This window comes from Lygodium microphyllum, chromosome 29, assembly GCF_053477565.2.
Source record: "Lygodium microphyllum isolate KBCC chromosome 29, Lygodium_microphyllum_v1.1.10, whole genome shotgun sequence".
Taxonomy (NCBI): Eukaryota; Viridiplantae; Streptophyta; class Polypodiopsida; order Schizaeales; family Lygodiaceae; genus Lygodium; species Lygodium microphyllum.
Window position 1 is genome coordinate 70,715,378 of NC_141163.1, and position 21,275 is coordinate 70,736,652.

General features: G+C 38.9%; 1 protein-coding gene across 7 annotated transcripts in view; it reads right to left on the reverse strand.

The window, feature by feature from the left end:
- Positions 1–2,622: 2,622 nt before the first annotated feature.
- The window catches only part of LOC148010769 (histone-lysine N-methyltransferase ATXR6-like), a 139,644-nt gene continuing 120,991 nt past the window's right edge, over positions 2,623–21,275 (reverse strand). The window contains exons 4-7 of one of the 7 annotated variants that reach the window (XM_087671210.1): positions 20,833–20,933; positions 20,544–20,756; positions 20,294–20,388; positions 2,623–2,848 (exon numbers count right to left, since the gene is read on the reverse strand). In XM_087671210.1, coding sequence (XP_087527336.1) covers positions 2,841–2,848; positions 20,294–20,388; positions 20,544–20,756; positions 20,833–20,933 — 417 coding nt within the window. In that variant the 3' untranslated portion in view covers positions 2,623–2,840. The other 6 variants (XM_087671211.1, XM_087671208.1, XM_087671212.1 and 3 more) reach the window with 6 other exon arrangements.

Below are 21,275 nucleotides of genomic sequence, written 5' to 3' on the forward strand. Positions count from 1 at the left end.
ACACTCTCGATGTAATATTTTTCATAGGGCACACTCTCGATGTAATGTATCTTTGACCTTCGCACCATTAATGTGATTATGAATGGTAAACAACAATTAAAAAATCATAAGTAGAAAATAATGATGATTTTTTAATCCATTGGGATTCCTCAATGGAATGATTTTCAAAAAAACTAAATATTTATTATACTAATTACCAATTCTTGTAGTGGTTAAGTCATGGTCTATTATCTTTTCAAGAACTAAAATCTTAGTATCCTCATCTAACAAAGGTGGATCCTTAACTATAGGTGTTACAAGAGGTGTACCTTGAAAGAGTTTTAATAAGGTACATGAAAGGAGTTATGGATTTGCCAATGTAGAGGTATACCTAATCGAAAAAAATTATCATTAATCTTGCGTAGAATGTGAAATGGCCATTATAATGAGAAGTCACTTTGATCTTGGGATGCTAGTTAATAGCTTTTAATCGACATTTTTCTATGTGCAACTATATCAAAGTATTTTCATTAAATTTAATGGCTTGACACTTCTTATTAACTTGAATAGTATAGGGAAATTGAGATTATTTAATACATTCATTAGCATCCTCAATAATTTTCTTATGGGTAAAGCATTGACAACATGAATAGTGTAAGCAATAGTGGTCATAGGAGTGGAATTTTTCTTGACATAGATAATCTCGAAATATGCTTGGCTAGTAGTAGAGTGAGGTGTATTATTATAAGTAAATTGTGAAATGGACAAATGTTGATCCCAATTATTAGATTGGTCAATTGTATAAGACTAGAGGAGGTCTAGGATAGTGCTATTAATAGCCTTGATTTATCCTTTTCTTTTAAGATGAAAAGTGAAAGTGATGTCTAGTGTAGAACCTAAGTTCTTGAATAAGGCAACCTAGAAATGATTACAAAAACAACGGTCACGATCAAATAAAAGAATTTGGAAAGAACCATGATATGGAAAGATAGTGCTAATGAAAAGCTTCACAACTTGAGTAGTTAAAGTCTTTTTGCATGGAAGGAAATAGGCTTGTTTGCTAAAACTATCAACAATTGTCCAAATCATATCATTATGGACTAAATTAGTTAGCAAACTAGTGATGAAATCCACTTCTAACATGGTATCAGAGCTCAGGATCTATGCTCCTATATTTTCTTTGTTGGCCATTGCTTAGGCGACTAGTGCTCCAACCAAGCGACCTATTTTACCTGTGTTTTTGCTTACATCAACATCCGTATAGCGTGTGTTAGTCCCTCTACTATCTACGTGTCAATTCTAGCCTACATTTTGGTGTTTCTGCATCTTCTCCTAACTGGGCGACTGCATTTTCACAGCATTTTTGCTATTTCAAACAGTTTTTGGCTTAATTTTTGACTTTTCGTAGCAGATTTCTTCTTGTTTGGTCAGATTTTGGTGAATACTACATGTGAACTCTCATTTTCTGTAATCTGTGCTTGTAGTTTGACTGTGTTTCCTCTCCAAATACCTTCTTTTCTCTACTTCTCTTCTAAATTCTCTACAGATGGCTCCTTCATGCACATCCACTAATGATAAGTTACACGGACTTGATAATCTTACATGGAGTGATGCAATAAAGGCTTGGTTTAGACAAAAGCGTTTATGGTATATGGTTTGCGGAGCTATTGAATGTCCTCACTGGCCTTCTCTTGCTTCAACTGATTTTGATGAAGACAATCATGAGGAAGCGGTGCTTACATGGGATTCGAATGATGCTCGTGCTTACTCAGCCTTAATTCGGTGTATTTCCAAAGAATTCCTACAAGCGGTTACCTCTTGCAGGACATCTTTTAAAGTATGGATGATGTTGCAACCGATGTACATTGCACCTTCCACTATAAGGGCAATTGCTCTTTATGGACAAATACAACAAATTTTGTTACAAGCCAAAGATACTATCTAGTCTTTTCTACTTCATATGACCCAAATCCAAGACCAACTTCGGCAAATGCAATCTACCCTTCCAAAGCCTCATTTTATTGGACTCATACTCTCCAAACTCCCTTCAATGTTCGATGGAGTGGCGAATGCTTTGAGGGTGCAAACATCATCGACTCTTGTTAGTTTTGCACATCATGTCCTAGTGAGGCTCTTGCAGCTTTAGAGAGGGGTTCAAAGAAGAAGTCGAAGTCCCAATGTTATCATTGTGGGAAGAAAGGTCATTTACAGAAGGACTGCAAAGAGTTAGTGATACAACTAAACATGCCACAAAATGTGCATGTCGAAATGCAAGAGCAAGGGTTCAAAGTATGTTGGTATTTGAGGATGCAAATACCTTACTGATGGCTATTGAAACTAATGATATTGATGAGGAACTTGGTCAAGAAGAGTTCGTTGACCCCATAGACACCTTTCCTTTAACATAAGTGGTCATATGTCTTTGGATGCAGGTCGAAAGAGTGACTTATATGCTACCATTCTTTGTTCTATCTCATTGGATACTTGGAAAGGATCAAGAAGTCCTACTACACTGCACATGCAAGGCAAAATTCATGGCAAGGATGTGTTTATACTAATAGATAGTGACAGTATACATAGCTTCATCAATAGAGCAGACATGGATAAGCTGAAGTGTTTTCTCACAGAATTACAGCAACCTCTTAAGGTGCAAGTTGCCAAAGGAGATGAGGAAATAAACACTCAAATGTGCCCTACTGTGCATATACAACTGGCTGAAAATTTTGGACAGCAAATGGATTTAATTGCATTAGAGATGGGGCCTATAAATGTAGACTTGGGTTGTGACTAGCTGAAAACTTTAGGCACAATTACCATGGATTTCTCATTGCTGTACATGGAGTTTGTTAGTGCTGGACAACTCATTCATCTGCAAGGAATCCAAAACAGAACTGAATTTTAGCTCATTACCACCAAACAACTCAAGAAAGAGTTTAAGAGATGTTCCAAACTCTTTGTACTGCAGTTAAATAAGGATACTTCAGATCAGCCCAGCAAAACAGTGAATCATTCAACATTAAAAGCCCTCCTTGAAGAGTATAAGGACTTGTTTCAATTATCCACAACACTACCCCCCAAAAGAGCAGTTGACCATCCCATAGATTTAGAGCCACATTTGAAGCCAGTGAATAAACCAATGTAAAGATTGTCCAAATGTGAAAGAGAAGAGGTTGCTAATCAGATTAAGGAAGGATAGGGGATTCATCGAGCCTAGCTCATCCGTGTATGCTTCACCTGCTTTACTAGTCAAGAAGAAAGATGGCTCATTCACGATGTGTATTGATTCTCGAGATTTAAACAAGATTATTGTGAAGAATAGGTATCCCATACCTAGGATGGATGATCTGCTTGATGAACTCAAGGGGACTAGGTACTTTACAAAGATTGATTTAAGATCTGGCTATCATCAGATCTGTATGCGTGAAGGGGATGAGGTTAAAACAACATTCAGGATTGATCGAGGACTTTATCGTTTCTTAGTCATGCCATTTGGATGACCAATACACCTGCAACTTTTCAGAGCTTAATGAACAAGATACTTCATCCATTTTTATTCAGAGTTGTGCTGGTTTTTTTTACGATATCCTTATCTATAACCATTCATTGGAAGCTCATCTCTCATACATGAGACAGGTGTTTGATATACTGAGACACCATAGAATTTTTGCCATGGAGTCAAAATGCTCTTTTATGCAGACTGAGGTAGAGTGCTTGGGTCGTATTGTTAGTGAGGCATGCATTAAGACTAACCCAAAGAAAGTGCAATGTGTTAGAGACTGGCCTCTACCCTTGCAAACACTGCCTCATTGAGAGGATTTCTCGGTCTTTCCTCCTATCGCAAGTTTATCACGCATTATGCAACTATTGTAGCTCCTCTTACTAACAGACTTAAGGAAGCATTTTTCTGGGATGTTGTTCTAGATAGGAGCTTCAACCAATCAAAGGACTTACTCACTTCAGCCCCAATTCTAGTCTGCCTTGACTTTTCCAAGGAGTTCACTATACAGTGTGATATAGTGGGAGGGGTATAGGTGCAATACTTTTACAGGAACATGGGGTAATCGCATTTAAAAGTCGTAAACTTGCTAAAGATGAGAGGGTGATAAATGTCTATGACCAAGAAATGTTGGCAATCCTTCATGCTATTAAAAAGTGGCACCATTATTTATATGGTAGTCAATTTAGAGTCAAAAGTGACCATAGGGTACTCAAGTATTTCTTATTTGAGTCTAATCTCACTCCCAAGCAACGTAGGTGGGTAGCCACTTTGCAGAACTATAATTTTGATATCACACATACACGTGAGAAGGACAATGTAGTGGCCGATTCCCTATCAAGAATGTGGGCATGCAAGGTCTCAACTATCATGGAACTTCACAATGACTGGATAGATGAGCGTCAGGAGGCCTATTGTTGGATGTTGATTTCAACCATATTTTTCAAAAATTACAACAATGTCATTATGAGGAGAACTCCCCATTTCAACTAAAAAATGACCTCTTATGATTTCAAGGAAAAATTCTATTTCATACACTTCCCCATTCAAGCAAAAGATCATGCAAGAGATGCATTCATCACCTACAGCTGGCCATTTAGGGGTGTTTAAAACGTATGATAAAATTGCAAAAAGTTTTCTTTGAAAAGGCCTTTGGGGATATGTCAAGAAATTTGTCTTAATTTGTGTGCCATGTCAACAAAACAAGGACAACACATTAAAGCCAAGTGGGTTGTTACAACCACTACCCATTCCTTAAGGCAAATGGACACACATCACTATGGACTTTATCACAGGTTTGCCTCTCACCAAGAAAGGGTGGAATAGCATTTATGTAGTGGTGGTCAGACTTACTAAGGCACCTCATTTTTTTCCTACAAAAGTCCAATATACTGCATCACAAGTAGCCAACCAGCTCATGGAATATGTGTTTAAATTGCATGGATTACTGCAGGTCATAGTACATGATAGGGATGCCAAATTCATAAGCAACTTTTGGCAGGGGGTATTCAGCTCAATGGACACTCAATTGGCTCCCTCTACAACCTATCACCCACAGACGGATGACCAAACAGAGAGGGTTAATAAATGGCTGGAAACTTACTTGAGGCATTTTTGCTATGATGTTCAGCATGCATGGGACTCTTGGCTACACTTGACTAAGTTTGCCTACAATAACTCCACTCATTCCAACATTGGAGTTTCCCCTTTTAAGGCTTTATATGGATACTCCAACATTGGAGTTTCCCCTTTTAAGGCTTTATATGGATACAAGATCCCTCTTCCGACAGTCATTTTCAATGACAATATCAATCCTCATAGTAAAGAAGAATTGGATCAAATGCAAGCCTTACTTCAACAATGCAAACTAAATTCGAAGAAAGCTCAAGATCAAATGAAGCTTTATGCTCATGTGAAGAGACAAGACATTGAGTTTCAAGAAGGGAATTTTTTTTATTGAAAGTGCCTAAGTCTAGGTATGCCACTCTTAAAGACGGATCTAACAACAAACTAGCTCACATATTCTACATGCCTTACAAGATCATGAAGAGAGTGGGTGACTTAGCATATCGATTGGAATTATCCCCTTCTACTAGGATTCACAATGTCTTTCATTTTAGTCACCTCAAGCCCTTTATTGGATCATCACTGGATTACATAGAGGAGCTTCCCCCCGTGGATGAAGAAGGCATCATTCAATACATTCTAGAGGCGATCATTGACCAAAGAGAAAAGAAGCTTCATACTCGGTCCATCATGGAGTGTTTGATAAAGTGGCAGGGTTTACCACTTGAGAAAGCTTCTTGGATGCCAACTATAGTTGTGGAAGAGTTCCCCCCATCTCTTGGAAGCCAATTTGGCTGAAATTTAACTCATTGTGGCATGTTCCAATCCAGTAAGCTTGCAAGCAGCCTTCTATTTTGAACTAGATTTTATTCTAAATTTTGGACAACATTAGGTCCCATACACAAGCTAAAAGTACTCCTTAAGAGCTCTGTTTCCATGTATCAAACACCTTGATCAGAGTTCTCTACAGAAAGTTATCTCAGATTTACTACAACAGGATCCTGTAGTAGACAGCATGCTTTCCATTGCCTACAACCTTCATTTTCTTAGAGAATATGGGTCAAGATTTAAATTTTATCATTCCCCAATCATACCCATACATCATATGTGATCAATGACCCTTTATACATCAACAATTACCCCTTATCCCATTAGATCACCCTTGTGAGGCCTACAATAAAATAGTACTCTGGTCTGCCCCACCCTGTCTTTTGTACTAAGTGCCCAACTTGTTTTTTAGGGCAAAAACTTTTGGGTGGGGATAGAATGTAATTGAGGGAGAAATAAAATAATGGGGATCAAATATCAACTACAATGGTCGGTATAAAAGGTGTAAGGACTTGATTTTTTCACTATCATTGTTATAATACAAGTCTCCTTGATCTTCTCTCTTTCTCAGCTTTCATGGCTGCCTTCTCTCTCTTTCTTTCCCTCTCCTTTCCTAGTATTTCTCTCTCCTCATCACTCTCTTTCTCTCTCTTTTGCACCTCATCCTCTCTCTCTTCTATAGTCTCTCTCTTCTCTTTCTTCCTCTCCAGCCCATTCCCTAACACATGGATATTATGATAGCTTCCATCTAAGCTTCTTGTATTTCCACCAGAACATATAACCGAATTAAGCAGACACACCACTCTTAAAAAGATGGCTGCTAAAATAGGCACAACAAAAATGTCATGACATTTAGTTTTCCACAAACGAGTGCCAATTTTTATCTACAAAAAAAATGATCAATCAACAAATTACTTGAGACAATATATCCCAGTGCAAAGCACAAAAACAACCATGTAAGGAACAAAAATCTATAGAAAAGAGAAATATATTACAAATCTAAAATGAATAACCAATCCGGATGTCTATAATGTTAAATCGTGCTTGGCGTCAGATGAAAGAAATTGCTAAGCTCCTAGATCTTAAGAAAAGCATCTTTCCTCATAGCCTTTCACCTAAAGCAGGTCAAGTTCTGTAAGTTCTGTAAATCGACTAAGTTCTGCAAGTCTGCAACTCTGCAAGTCAGACAAGTCAACTGGAGTCAGAACTGACTTGTGTTCAAAACTCCTAGAAGGGCTGTTCCTGTGCAGAAAGTCCGAACTGCAAAGTTGTTCATTGGAAGGTACTCTACCCATACGCAGGTTTGCTGAAGCATTTTCAGCATACGAAGAAGGATAAAATGCAGATTTTTTGAAGATTGTGAAAGCTATACCCAAAAATACATAAGCCTTGTCTTCCCGAACTTGAGCTACGCTCATCCCGCTAACTTGATTTTGAGTGAGAAAGGTCTTTTGAGTTTTGTAGGATGACGGAACCACATATGGATGATCTTATGGCTCAAGGCATGGGGGGAGATTGCACCCAATTTGTCTTTTGCTCTTGTCGTTCATGCTTTTTACCTTGTAATTTGTGCAAAAAGTAGAGTTCCATTGTTCTTGGGGACCTTCCGGCATTCACTACGTGAGCATACAGCATCCGATCTGCGCACCAGTGGTATCTGAGTCACCCTCTAGCCTCTCCCATCTTCCATAAAGAGAGTAGACAATCTCTATCCAAACCTTGGAGAGTCTCTAAAATGAAGATGTTTAATAAATATATGGCATGACTATATTCTACAATCCAAATAAACCACACAATAATGCTAGCTATTGGGTTTCATTTGTGGCGATGCCCATGAGTCCATTGTAACTGTGAAACATTTGGGTAGCAATCTTTCTCAAGAGTTATGCTAGCACGAGGTAAGAATAGCTCTCTTGTACATTCTGCTATACACAAGTTAGGCCTTAGTTTATGACCCAACCAACCATCCCCCACATCTCATTGATCATAGTTTTTGATGTGCCATGAAACACCATCTTGAGGGCTCTTCTCCAAACCTCCTTAGCCTTAAGGCAATCCAATACACAATTCATGTTTGTCTCGGTTTTCTATATCTAACACAAGCAATTGAGACCCTACCATAACCAAGCCCATGCAACATGTTGGGCTTTTGTTTCCTAGTAACTAGAGAAACAGTAGGCTATCACCTAAACTTCTCAAAAATCTAGCTTGGAATGCTCATAATATATCCTTTCAATCAAATGCTAGGTACGGCGGCTTACTCTCATCCTAGTTCTATGGATCCTCTTCTTCAATTTGATGGTGTATTAGAAGAAGGGAACATCCTGTTGGGAATAAAGGCCTCATGCCTTTTAAATGTAATCGGGTGTGAACACACCCTTAGCACTTGTACTTACACACACACACACACACACACACACACACACACACACACACACACACACACACACACACACACACACACACACACACACACACACACACACACACACACACACACACACACACACACACACACACACACACACACACACACACACACACACACACACACACACATATATATATATATATATATATATATCTCTCTAAAATCCTAAAGGTACACACTCGTCATTGTACCTGTAAATGTACTCACTCTCTACTCTACTCTCTCGCACTCTCTCTGTCTCTCACTACATGTAACGACTGTCTGCTCGATCTTCGTGCCTCCCCCTCACTACAAACTGGTATCAGAGCAGGTAAGAGATAACTCAGGTGTTGCATGAGTCCCAGGTGGACTCGACGAGTGTCAATAGGCAGTTAGGTGCAAGCAAGAGTCGTTGGCCGGTCACTGACAGGGCAACAGTCAGTAGACTTAACAGGCTGCAAGCAAACGTAGCCTACCTTACGGGACTATTTGACAAGCAATTCGTCAAGCATCGTGGACAGCTGCAAGCACAATCGACAGGCGACATGCTGGAGACCAAGCGACAACAGGAGCAGCAATCGTTTGGATTAGTCGTGGACCAGCGGGAGGGCATTGACGAGTGCAACCAACGGGACAGCGCTGCCTGGGTAGGCGACGTGATGCCTAACGTGGACGTGGGTCAATGGACCCCGTCATGTTCCTATTATTCCCCTTTCTTTCAAAGGAAAAATCAAATTCTACCCCTTTTGATGGGGTTTCGCGGGTGTACGCACAAAATCTCATATTTGTGCAAAATTGGCCCACAAATTTGGGGCTTTTTCCAAATTTGGGGATATCAACACAGAATTGGACAATCTGACTCAAAAATTGCAAAGTCACTGCACATTTGCCCGGGAATTTTGGGGCTTTTCACATTTTAGTGAAATTCTTTCAATTTCATTGAAATTAGTGCACGCAAGACTTGGAAAATTTTGGGGATTTATCCAGATTTGGTGTGAGCAAGCTGCAACATTTATATATGTCTCAAAAATTGCAGGAATTTGACATTTTGTCCCCAACATTTGTGGCTTTTCATGTACATGCGCAAATTGGGCTGAAATTAACCCAATTTCTTGACATCGAGGCACATTGGACCCCGTGCAATTTGGGGCTTTTCCAGTTTGGGCAAAATATGTGCTGCATTTGGGCATTTTATGTACATGCAAGTTGGATTCCGCGCAATTTGGACATCAACACTTGGTAAAATTTGGGGGTTTTGCTAAAATTTCTCTATTTTGGCAAAATTGGCTTGTCCTATGCATAACATAGGAAATACAGATGTGTGTTTGATGCTTTGAGCACAAAATCTTGGAGCTGTTTACCGTTCGTGTCAAATTTTATGCCTGTGGATACATGCACAACAGAAATTGCAACTGAAATTTTGGGATTTCTCATGTAATGTGATGCATATGCCCTTGGAACAACTGTAATTAGTTGGATAATGCTGTAGCACATGGTTTGGTGCTCCTAAAAATTTAATTACAGATCTGAAATATGTACTTTTACATGGTCATTTATAGTTAATTGATACTCCTTTGTACCTTGGTCACTTGGGTAATAGTTTGGGCCTACATTTGCTGGTTTTTTTGTCAAATTTGGGCTAAAAATCAAGGCTGGCAGCAATGATAGCAATAATTTGATGCGCATAAAGAAGCTTGAAGGTACACATAATTTTGTAGTTTGGCAAAAACAGTGCTACAATATCCTGTTACAAAAGAAGCAGGCAAAGCCGATGAAAACCAAAGGGGCAAAGCTCGTGGACATGGATCAAGGCGATTGAGATGAGTTGAATGAGCTTGCACGCTCAACCATAGAGCTATCGATTTCTGATGCCTTGCTCTTCAACATTGAAGGTTTGGATTTTGCATATGCTATATAGACTAGACTGGAAGAACTGTATGCACAAAAGAGTACTGCAAGCAAAGTGTATTGGCTGAAAAAGCTTATGGTTTTGCGTATGAAAGAGGCTATAGCAATGTCTACTCACTTGAGTGAGTTTAACTCCATTTTCAGCCAATTGGTTGCCTTGAAGTTCATGTTGATGAGGAATTTAAGGCTACTTTCTTACTTTGCACACAATCAAAGAGTTGGGATACATTTAGGACTGCTATGAGCAATTCTAATGTAATCCTATTATATGCTGATGTAGAGAGTGCTCTACCTATGGAAAAGATGAATCGGCAGAACAATGCATCCAACAAATCTTCCAGTGCTTTGCATACTAGGGACAGATTATAGCAAAAGGGCAAATATGATGGAAAGGGACGCAGTAAATCACCTGGCAAAGATGTTGAATGGCATCATTGTGAAAAGAAGGGTCACTTTAAACATGACTGCTACAAATGGAAAAAAGAGAAAGGAAAAGGCAAAAGGACCAATGATAGCAAGGAAGAGAAGAATGACAGTCATCTTAAAAAGAGCAATGTAAAAATTGAAGAGGTGACTACATGACAGTGACAATGGAAGTGATGTACTCTTTGTCTCTTCACACTTTGGTGCACATGCTTTACTTGTTGCAGATACAGATGATGACATGCATACCTGGATTCTTGATTCAAGTGCTTCCTTTCATGTCACCCCTCATCGTGAGTGGTTTTCCACCTATCCAGGGGGTCGACATGGTGTTGTCCATCTTGGGGACAACTATGTATGTGAGATTGCAGGTATTGGTAGTGTGCAATTACAGTTTCAGCATGGCTCTGTCTTTACATTTGAGCATATACGACATATACCTCAACTCAAGAAGAGCTTGCTAAGCACAGGGCAGCTAGATGATAATGGTTTTCATACCACCTTTGGTACTGGAAAATGGAAGATCTTTAAGTGATCTAGGGTTATTGCCAAAGGTTGCAAGAGTGATACTTTGTATCCACTTCATGTATCTAGTGTGCCTAACCATGTTGTTGCCGTGACCGAGTAGCCAAGCGTTTCTTTGTGGCATGGCTAATTGGGACACATGAGTCAAACAAGAATGAAAGTGCTTTCTCGTTTGGATTGCTTGCCTTGTCTTTGTTATGCTGATTTTAAGCATTGTGATCATTGCATTTATGGCAAACATGCACAGACTTCTCACAAAAAGTCTCTTTCTTTGAAATCTTCTCCTCTAGAGTTAGTACATTCAGATGTATATGAAATACTAAGATTATCTTTAGGGGGAAAAAAATATTTTGTCACATTTGTCGATGATGCTACACGCAAGGTATGGGTTTATCACATTCATAGCAAGGATGCAATGCTTGATAAGTTTAAAAAATTCTTGGCATTGGCTAAAAATCAGGCAGATAACACTTAAGTGTCTTCGCTCTGACAATGGTGGGAAATATGTGTCCAAGGCCTTTCATGCATTTTGTGACAGCAAAGGGATAAAGAGGGAGCTCACTGCCCCTCATAATCTGCCCCAAAATGGAATTGCAGAGCATATGAATCCGACCATACAGAATAAGGTCTGTACGATGCTGTCTCATGCTGCATTACTCCATGATTTTTGGGTAGAGGTTGTTATGACAACCGTTCACTTAATTAATCGATCACCAAACAGGTCTTTCGAGGGGGAGGGAGTTCCCCAAGAAGCGTGGTCGAGCAAGCCACCTTTATATGCTCATCTGAAAGTGTTTGGCTGCAAGGCTTTTGTGCACATTCGTAAAGAAAACTGCAGCAAACTTGAGCCAAAGTCCTGTAAATGCATTTTCCTAAGATATGGTGACGAGAGTGAAATGGGGTATAGACTGTGGGATCCCAAGAAAAGGAAAGTAGTACGCAGCAATGACGTTATCTTCCAAGAAGATCACATGCACAAACAACCCGAAAAGACTAAGGAGGTCCGTAGGGTTGTATTCCGGGAAAAAATATCTTTTGGACAACAAAATATGCATGTTGTACAACAGCAAATACCTGCTGTAAATGAACCTGTGAATGCAAAAATGATGCTGGAAATGATCAACCAGCTATTGCCCACGAAAATGAGCCATTACATGTGTAAGAACAGGCAAGGCAGCAAGCTCTTAATGCTAATTTGCAGACTGAAATGCCAGGATAGCATGCTGAAAATGGAAATTTGCTGGAACAGCCAGCAAACAATGACCATTGGGTTAGGAGATCCTCTAGGGCTACTAGACAACCTAACAGGTTTGTTCCTGGTGCAATTAATGTGGCTCATTATTTCATGTTGACAGACTATGGTGAACCATCTTGCTTCAAGGAAGCAATGGACAGACAGAACAGCAAAAAATGGTACAAAGCCATGTTGTCAGAGATGGAATCTCTTGAAAAAAATGGCACTTGGGACTTGGTGCAGTTGCCTAAAGGGCAGAAAACCCTTCCATGCAAATGGGTTTACAAGATGGTCACTTCTGGTTCCTCACCAAAGTACAAAGCAAGATTGGTTGCAAAGGGGTACAAGCAGGAGCATGGAATTAACTTTGATGAGATTTTCTCTCCTGTAGTCAAGATGACTACATTGAGAACCATTTTGGGTTTGGTTGTAGTTGAGGATATAGAGCTCATACAGATGGATGTAAAGACTGTGTTTTTACATGGTGATCTATATGAGGACATATATATGCAGTAGCCTGAAGGGTTTGTTGAATGTTTTTACATGGTGATCTATATGAGGACATATATATGCAGTAGCCTGAAGGGTTTGTTGAACAAGGGAAAGAAAAAATTGTATGTAAACTCAAAAGAAGTTTGTATGGGCTGAAACAAACACCAAGAGAATGGTATCATAAGTTTGATACATTCATGTAGTCCCAAGGCTTTCATAGAAGTCAAGTGAATCACTGCTTGCACACCAAGAAGGCAGCAAATGGCAGCCTGATTATTTCGGTTTTGTATGTTGATGACATGCTGATTGTTGGCAGGGATACTCAAGCATTGGATTCATTGAAGCAAAGTCTTCATAGCAGCTTTGACATGAAGCATCTTGATTATGTAAATCACATTCTTGGCATGCGAATGCTCAAAGAGAGATCGAAAAGCTTACTCTATCTATCTCAGCAAGAGTATATCTCCAAAGTTTTACAGCGTTTCAATATGGAGGGGAGAGGAAAACAATTAGGATTCCATTGCCTCCATATGAAATGGCCAAGATACCATTGCTTCAGCTGTTGGCAATTTGATGTATAATATGCTTGTTACATGTCCTGACATTGCCTTTGCATTGGGAGTGATTAGCAGATACATAGCAACCCCTGGCAAGAAGCATTGGGATGCAGTGAAAGGTATTATGAGATACATTAAAGGCACAAAGAAGTTGTGCATCTACTTTGGAAAACAGAAGGCATCTGTTGTTGGCTTTACGGATGCAAACTATGCTAGTCATGTGAACTGCAGGAAGTCCACTTCTAGGTATATGTTTACTTTCACATGAGAAGCAATCTCTTGGATCTCTAGGCTACAAAAGTATGTTGCATTGTCTACTACAGAGGCAGAGTATGTGGATGCCAATCTGAGGCATGCAAGGAGACTTTATGGCTTTCACATCTGGTGGGAGAGCTTGGCATCACAGAGTTACATGTTCTCCATTGTGATAGTCAAAGTGCTATCATGCTAGCACGGAATCCTGTATTTCATGCAAAGAAAAAGCACATACATGTGAAGTACCACTTCATTAGAGATGTACTTGATAGCAAAAGCATTGAGCTTGTCAAAGTGCCTACAGATGATAACCCTGCAGACCTTCTCACGAAGGGTCTTCCACTAGAGCGGTTTGCTCATTGCCGACAAATGATGGGAGTTGGATAGATATATGTATTTCAGCTTTGTACATACCTAGACTTAGTTGATTCTTTTCTCCTCTTAAGGCACATTGCCTTTAGGTGGGAGGTTGCTGGAAATAAAGATCTCGTGCCTTTTAAATGTGCTCGGATGTGAACACACCCTTAGCACTTGTACTTACACATATCTATCTAAAAACCTAAAGGTACACACTCGTCATTGTATCTATAAACGTGTTCACTCTCTACTCTGCTCTCGCACTCTCTCTATCTCTCACTGCACATAACTTTCTGCCTCAATCTCCATGCCTCTCCCTCACTACACATCCTTCAATATCTTTAGGGCTTTTTCCAATTTGTAAAATTGATGTCTTACTCTTCCCAATAGATGAATCTACTTGAGAAAACATTATGTTGTCTCAAAGTACCTCTCTAGAATTTTGTAGACTCGATTTCTTAGGGGTTAATATCATACAAAGAGATCCCTCCAAATCCTCTCCCCAAGGTCCCACTATGATTTCTAGAGAGGCCTATAGGCTACTCCTATACATTCAATAACTCCAATCATTCATCATGCACATCACAAGGTCATATCTAAACATGTGCTATTGTTGTGACAATGAGTCAGCATCCTAATCCTCTATTAAAAGCATCCAACAAACTTTGATTGGTCCAAATCCTCTCTATTGAGTATCATTCTTCTATACTGAAAATATATACCTCCACTAGTGGCAACCACTACAAGAAGAATATCTCATTTGATAAAGAGCCCAATCCAAGTCCAAGATGTGTTTATATCAATCCTCAACTCTCAAGATACCACCTCCATAATGCCCTCTGTAATGACTTTGGTCCTTTTAATATCCTAAAGTCTCTCTCTGTAGATCAATAAATATGGCATGTTTTTGTCTTACATAAATGGTCGAAGAGAAGAGACTCTCACATCTCTTCAACCATAGTGGAAGCTATTTGGTGACATCATGCACATATAAATCTCTAGGTTCTCTTTATAGTAGCCACAAAATTTGACAAGACCTCTACAAACCCTTAGATCTCAAATTTGCTAACAATTCTAATGAACTAGCCGATCATTGTCATCCATGAGCAAGACCGGACTTCCATCTCCATTTGACCAAATAACAATTCTAATGAACTAACCGATCATTGTCATCCATAAGCAAGACCAACTCTTGTTGGTCCAACTCTTGTTGGACTTCCATCTCCATTTGATCCAAAAATAATTCATTAGGACTCAATTCAGCTTTCTAATGTATGATTTGGAGAATGGCCAACAAGAAGTAATTCATTACGGCAAGTAGAACCTAGTTAGCCACGATCACTACCTTCCTTGCTAGAGAAAGTCTCATCTTGCTCCGATAGAGAAGCTTCTATATAATGCTCAAGAGTAAGGGTGTTGACTACAACTCTTAAGATAATAACAATTCCCACATGATGACTAAGATATGTCACTAAAGTGCTGCAAGGAACTGAAGTAAAGTCTTCATGTCTCCTCCAATCTAGTTGTGGATGTCACAAACCCAAATTCCATAAGATTTGTAACAATTAATAAGAGCTTCTAAGGCTCTAGAAAATGCATCCATTATCATAACATACAAATTCTAAAATTCTAGTCTTCTCCATCTAAGTATTTAGTTATACTCCTAGAAACTCTACATCCAAAAGCTTCTCAAATTCTTGGATGGGCAATCCAATGCCATGAATACATATAAAATTATCCCTCAAAAAATATATCATGGCCTCTGTTATAAACAAAAATAGTGACATTGGACATTTTAGGAACTTCCAATCAAATCTAGTATAAGCCTTCTAAAAATTGAGACATAATATAATAATGCCTCATCTTCAAAAGCACAAAAAATTAATAGATTTCTAAAAGGCTTAAATATTCTCTAAGATACCATACACTTAAACAAATCTGTTTGCTTAGAATGAATGATATTTTACATTAAAAAAGATCATTTGAGATTAATTGCTTCAATAAGAATCTCACATGCAATCCTAATCAAAGTAGTCAATCTCCATTGAGAAATCTCTAAACATCCTCATTCCCTCAAAAGTTTCAATATTACTTGGGACATTTGAATAAAACCTATATAGATATGATGGATGATATTTGGCAAAAGAGATAATCTAACACTGAGGGACTAATCCATAGTAGTTGAAAATTATATCAATATTATCTACTTGCTCTCTAATAGCCTCCTCTCTAATAATGATTGGGATAGACTTTTACAAATCCCAAAAACGTTTTTTTCACTTGCATGGACAAGTTTTACCAAGTGACAATCTTTTGATCCCATTTTCTAGCATTATTCAACTTATTAAGTTAAATTTTTAAATATTAATTTTAAAAATTAATTTAATAATTATTCTAATATCCAAAAATAATTCCACCAATCAATAATAAAATTGGCTTAGTCAATTTGTCTCCCAAATATCCATGAGTAGTTATTAGCCCTTAAACCAGCATTAATTAATTAATTAATGCTTAGTCTCTAATATCACCACTTTGGACTATGTTAAAATTTGACACTATGTACTATCTAGTACATCTCAACCATAACTTATTACAACTTCTATCTTTAAAAACAAGTAATATCTTGAGGTTTTGAGCCCCACATTGTGAAATAATTAACTTACATCTTAAATGTGCAATAAAATTTCATGTCCTCCTGATGTAATAACTCAAAAGAAGACCGTGTTCAATACTGGACACTAGCAAGATCCTCCCTTGGAAAAGGGACCATTAAGTATCTATTGATACTCTCATTGATTACCATAGAAGTACTCTACCAAACAACCTCTCATAACCTAAAGGCCTAATAATGAAATCTAAATGGGTGTTATAATAATCTATGACCGTTGTTCAATCTCGAGGCTCCCCACAAAGGATTTGTTTACTCTTTTGGTTCTCTAAAGTCCTTATTAGGAGTATCTAGAAATTTAGTATGTAAACAATTCATATTCAACATATCACCTTCATGTATCCAAAAGGAAGCAATAATTGAAAGCGGATGTCCTAAAAATAAAAAGTGAAAGAAACTAATAAATGCTAAAAAATGGCTTAATACTTTCTAAAATGATGTTAGACCCTGGTGCCTTAAAATCCTTCACTATTTTTTGAATGCCCCAACAAACCAATAGTGGTTTTATAAGAATCTCAAGTTGAATGCACTCTTGTATAATTCATATTTAACTTTTGGTGAAATTTTTAAGTCTCTTGTACGTGCAAAAAAGCCTCCTATAAATGTTTATCATTGCAAATAATCCAACAAGGTCTAGTCCAGTCCGCAAGTCCAACTACTACTTAAATACCATGGGTAAACCATGGTCTATGGACATTGTAAATAAGCAAATCAACTAGACAACAATGAAAAAAGGGGTAAATATAACATCCAATCTAAAAGTTCAAACAAATAGAACTTATCATCCTTTTACATGTAAACTTTAAGAGCCATTGCTTCTCTATCTTCTCCTTTTTGTTATTATCATAGGGTATTAGAGAGAGGAAAACAAGTGTGACAGCAATCTCGAAAGAGGCTTTGCCTTTGGTAATAAGAAAGGAAGTCTGTGTGAGAGCTTGGGAGTCTTCCCTTCTCCTTCTCTTCCTTCTATTTTTCTTCTTCCTCATCTTTGATTGTGTATTGGCATCCGTGAATGGATTGAACAATAGCAAGCTAATATGAACCAAGGGAGATCTACACTTGAATCATCACACTATCGGAGCTTCCCTCAATTGATCACACTACAATGGAAGAGGTAAGGTTCGGTTAGCTACCACACCTAGCTTTAAGCTTTCTACTTGCTTCTTTGCTTTTTTGGCATAGAGTGAAGAAAGTATGGATGATTTGAAGCTCAAGAACTAGCAAACTCTATGAAAGGTAGCTTGAGCTTAGAGAGTCAAGACCTTAAATTTTTTCCTTTTATTGAAGAAATTTTGAAAAACCAAAAACATAAACCGCAATCTAGTATAAAGCATAGTCATAGACTATTCATTTGATTGTTTTGCATGGACTGTAAGAGCTTCATGATTCATTATCTTAAAAGAGCATTCTTGAAAGAAATGATACCATTCATGAACATGTATCATACTTTGGATTTCAGTGCTTCCATGGCTAATGTGAGCATCAACAATCTCTGGTCTGCAATTCAAGCATGTAAACCATTTCCATACATCATTTCACATTTTTTGTGATCTAGATGCTTGTTGGGAGTATATCCAATTGCATTGCTCACGTGTAATCTCCCTATTCTTGAAGAGATGACTGTATCATTCCTGATCAGAGTTCAAATTTCCAATCCCTTTCAAGTGGCCATAGTTTGTGAAGGCTCTTCCATATTAAGGTCATGCCAATTGTGGCCTGTGTTATGATTAAAAGCAATCGTTCAAGGTCTTAATCAAGCAATACTTCAAGTGGGTTTTCCAAACTAACACACAGCCTATTTTTGGAGGAAAAAAAAAGCATTCATCATGCCACCTTCAGCCATCAGCCACCTATCCTCACACTGCTGCCTACATGCCATTTGGAGCTGCTGCTGCATGTCGTCAGCTTGCCACCATCATCAGCTGTTGCCGCCCTAACTAGCGGACATTGCCATTTGTGAAGGTCTATTCGCAGCTGCCCAGACTGTTTTCACCTTCCTGGAGCAGTCGCCTTGCTGACATCATCATCCTCACAGCTGCTGCTGCATTTTCTGCATCCATACAGTTGTGCACTGCTCCTGGCCACCCTGCTGACGTCACCTCCCACAACCTGCTGCATCATCACTCTGACTTTCTGTCACCTTGCCAACATCATCCATCACAGCTACTATTGCATTTTCTACACCTGTACAGCTGTGTTTTGGCCCGGATGAGGCCCTCCTGCTGACATCACTCAAATGACAGGTTTCCTCTCACTTTCTTAAACAAGGTGGGAGGCTTAGTATTGCCTTTCATACTTGAACCCTGAGGAGTAGCAAGAGAACTGAAGGCCAACAGGTTTTGCGTAGAGCTAGCTTTTGAGATCGAAGGGAGAGAGGGAAATGAGGTGAGCTGAGAGTGATATCGGAGACACGGGAAACTCCAAGAGTGTGTTGATGAGGGATCCTGAAAATGCAACAGTAGCAGTCCACTAGGTTGATGATGATTTGGGCTGCAGTAGAGGGAGCAAAACGCACTCCTCCAAAAGTAAGCCTGATGATGGCGATGAAGCAGATCAGCAAAATGCAGCTCTCAGGCTGAAAATGCAGCAGTCCCACATTATTTTCCTTTGAAGCACCCAAAGCTACATTGAACCCGATGACGACCTATTTATGCTCTGGGTGAAGGTCTTTTGAGAAAGAGTTCCTTAAGCACCATAGTCACTCCATTCATTCACCATCTAGTAATAATCTTGCCCTTAATATGATTATATGGACATTGATGACAATGAGGTTTCAGAACATCATATCACCACTATTACAGTAATCAAGACAAGCTCAAATATAGACTAACTTTATTGAGCTACATTACATGCAGTCCATATGTGGCCTATTCCGCACATGGAAGTTAGGTGTTACAAAATTGTACCATTGCCAATTCCTCCATCTTGGTATGAAATTTAGTCCCGGCCTTTGCCAATCCAAATCATCTAGTCTTCTTTCTTGTTAGCTCCAATCATTTCTTGAATGATTATGAATCCACAAAAGGGATTGAGGTACCATTCTTGCATCTTAAAACTGAACATTAAAACCTCAAACAGCACATTCTGCCGGTAGAGATGCAGACCAGACAAAATTATGTATTAACTTACATCCAATGTGAGCTCAAGGCAAAATCAAGTAATTACTTGCATAAAATGTTGACAGAAAGTTCTGGAAATCAGGATAGCATCAATTTTCAGAAAACATGATTGTCAACCTAGATGAAACTGATGTAGACAACCAATTCAGATTTATAAACACAAAAGCAGGGCCAAAATCGGACTTTATTAGCTTTTCTAGAGACCTTGAAACAGGTTCAAAGCATCCCATGATGAATGAAAGGGACAGATATGCGCATTGGACCTTGGATTACTCCAAAAATGGAATCTCTGTACTCTGGGATTACATCAACCCAAACCTCCCACCCCCTTTTCCTCAGGGACCCTTCCCCACATATAGAACCCTTTTCCAGTAGAACTCGTGGCTGTGAGACCTCAAAATTTTGCAAAGGCTAAACAAAATGCTGTGTTGGGTATTCTTTGTGGTATGCATTGTAATCATAATACAAGCGCTCACCTTTTGCTATGTCTCGAATTGCAACCAAAAGAACCCTTGCTTGTCCATTGATATTGTATCTAGCACACCTCAAGTTTTGCTTCTTCCTCCCTTCCCTACATATCAGAACAAATTTGGCATCACTAGCTTGGAATAAAAAGCTCAGCATGAAAAATGAGAAACAGAAAACAAAACAAAGGCATGATTCTGGTCGATTGTCACATTCATGTCACTGCCTGCAGTATTTGAGGGATCAGAGAAGATTCACTACAAGGTGTGATTGTTGATTCCTGAGATAAACCGTGCTATATTTCCTCTTTTGTCTGGGCATATCACTAATTCTTTTGACGGATCATCTGGGAAAAGAAGACCCATGAGATTGTCGCTATCATCCTGCAATCTGTTACACATGTAGTCTACATCCCCCGTATATTCAGCAATCAATGTCAGATCTTTGATGTGGCTGTCCGCTTCCACAACGAACCTGCAAAATTGGCTCTGCTCTGGATTACTGATGGTCCTCATTAAGCAAATGCTACCAGATAGAAATAGAAACATACCCTTCACGATGATCATGTGTCACCATTAGGGGAGGCCATTCTCCTTTTGAACACATTGACTTACAGAGGCTGAGCGTTGCCAGATCTTCCTTTCCTATGACCTGGCACCATCCAGAACTATCGGTAAGGGAGTCACGAGTTACAGGTAACACTTGAATGTGGAAATGACAAAAGAGAATGGTTATCCAAATACTTAGACAAGTTGCCTTTTTGGTTAATCTCCTACTCTTTTCATTCCAGACCATGTCACAAAATGAAGAAAGGCTAGTTGCAACACTTTTCTAACTATATCCACTGATTAACCATCCATGCATTTTATATACATCTGCAGAGACCACCATCAGTGTAGACACAAGAAAATTTGCACTATAGATGCTTACACCTTAAGCACCTTATATGTAGCTTGTAGGTGGACCACACGCACAACATACATCTGCAGACCA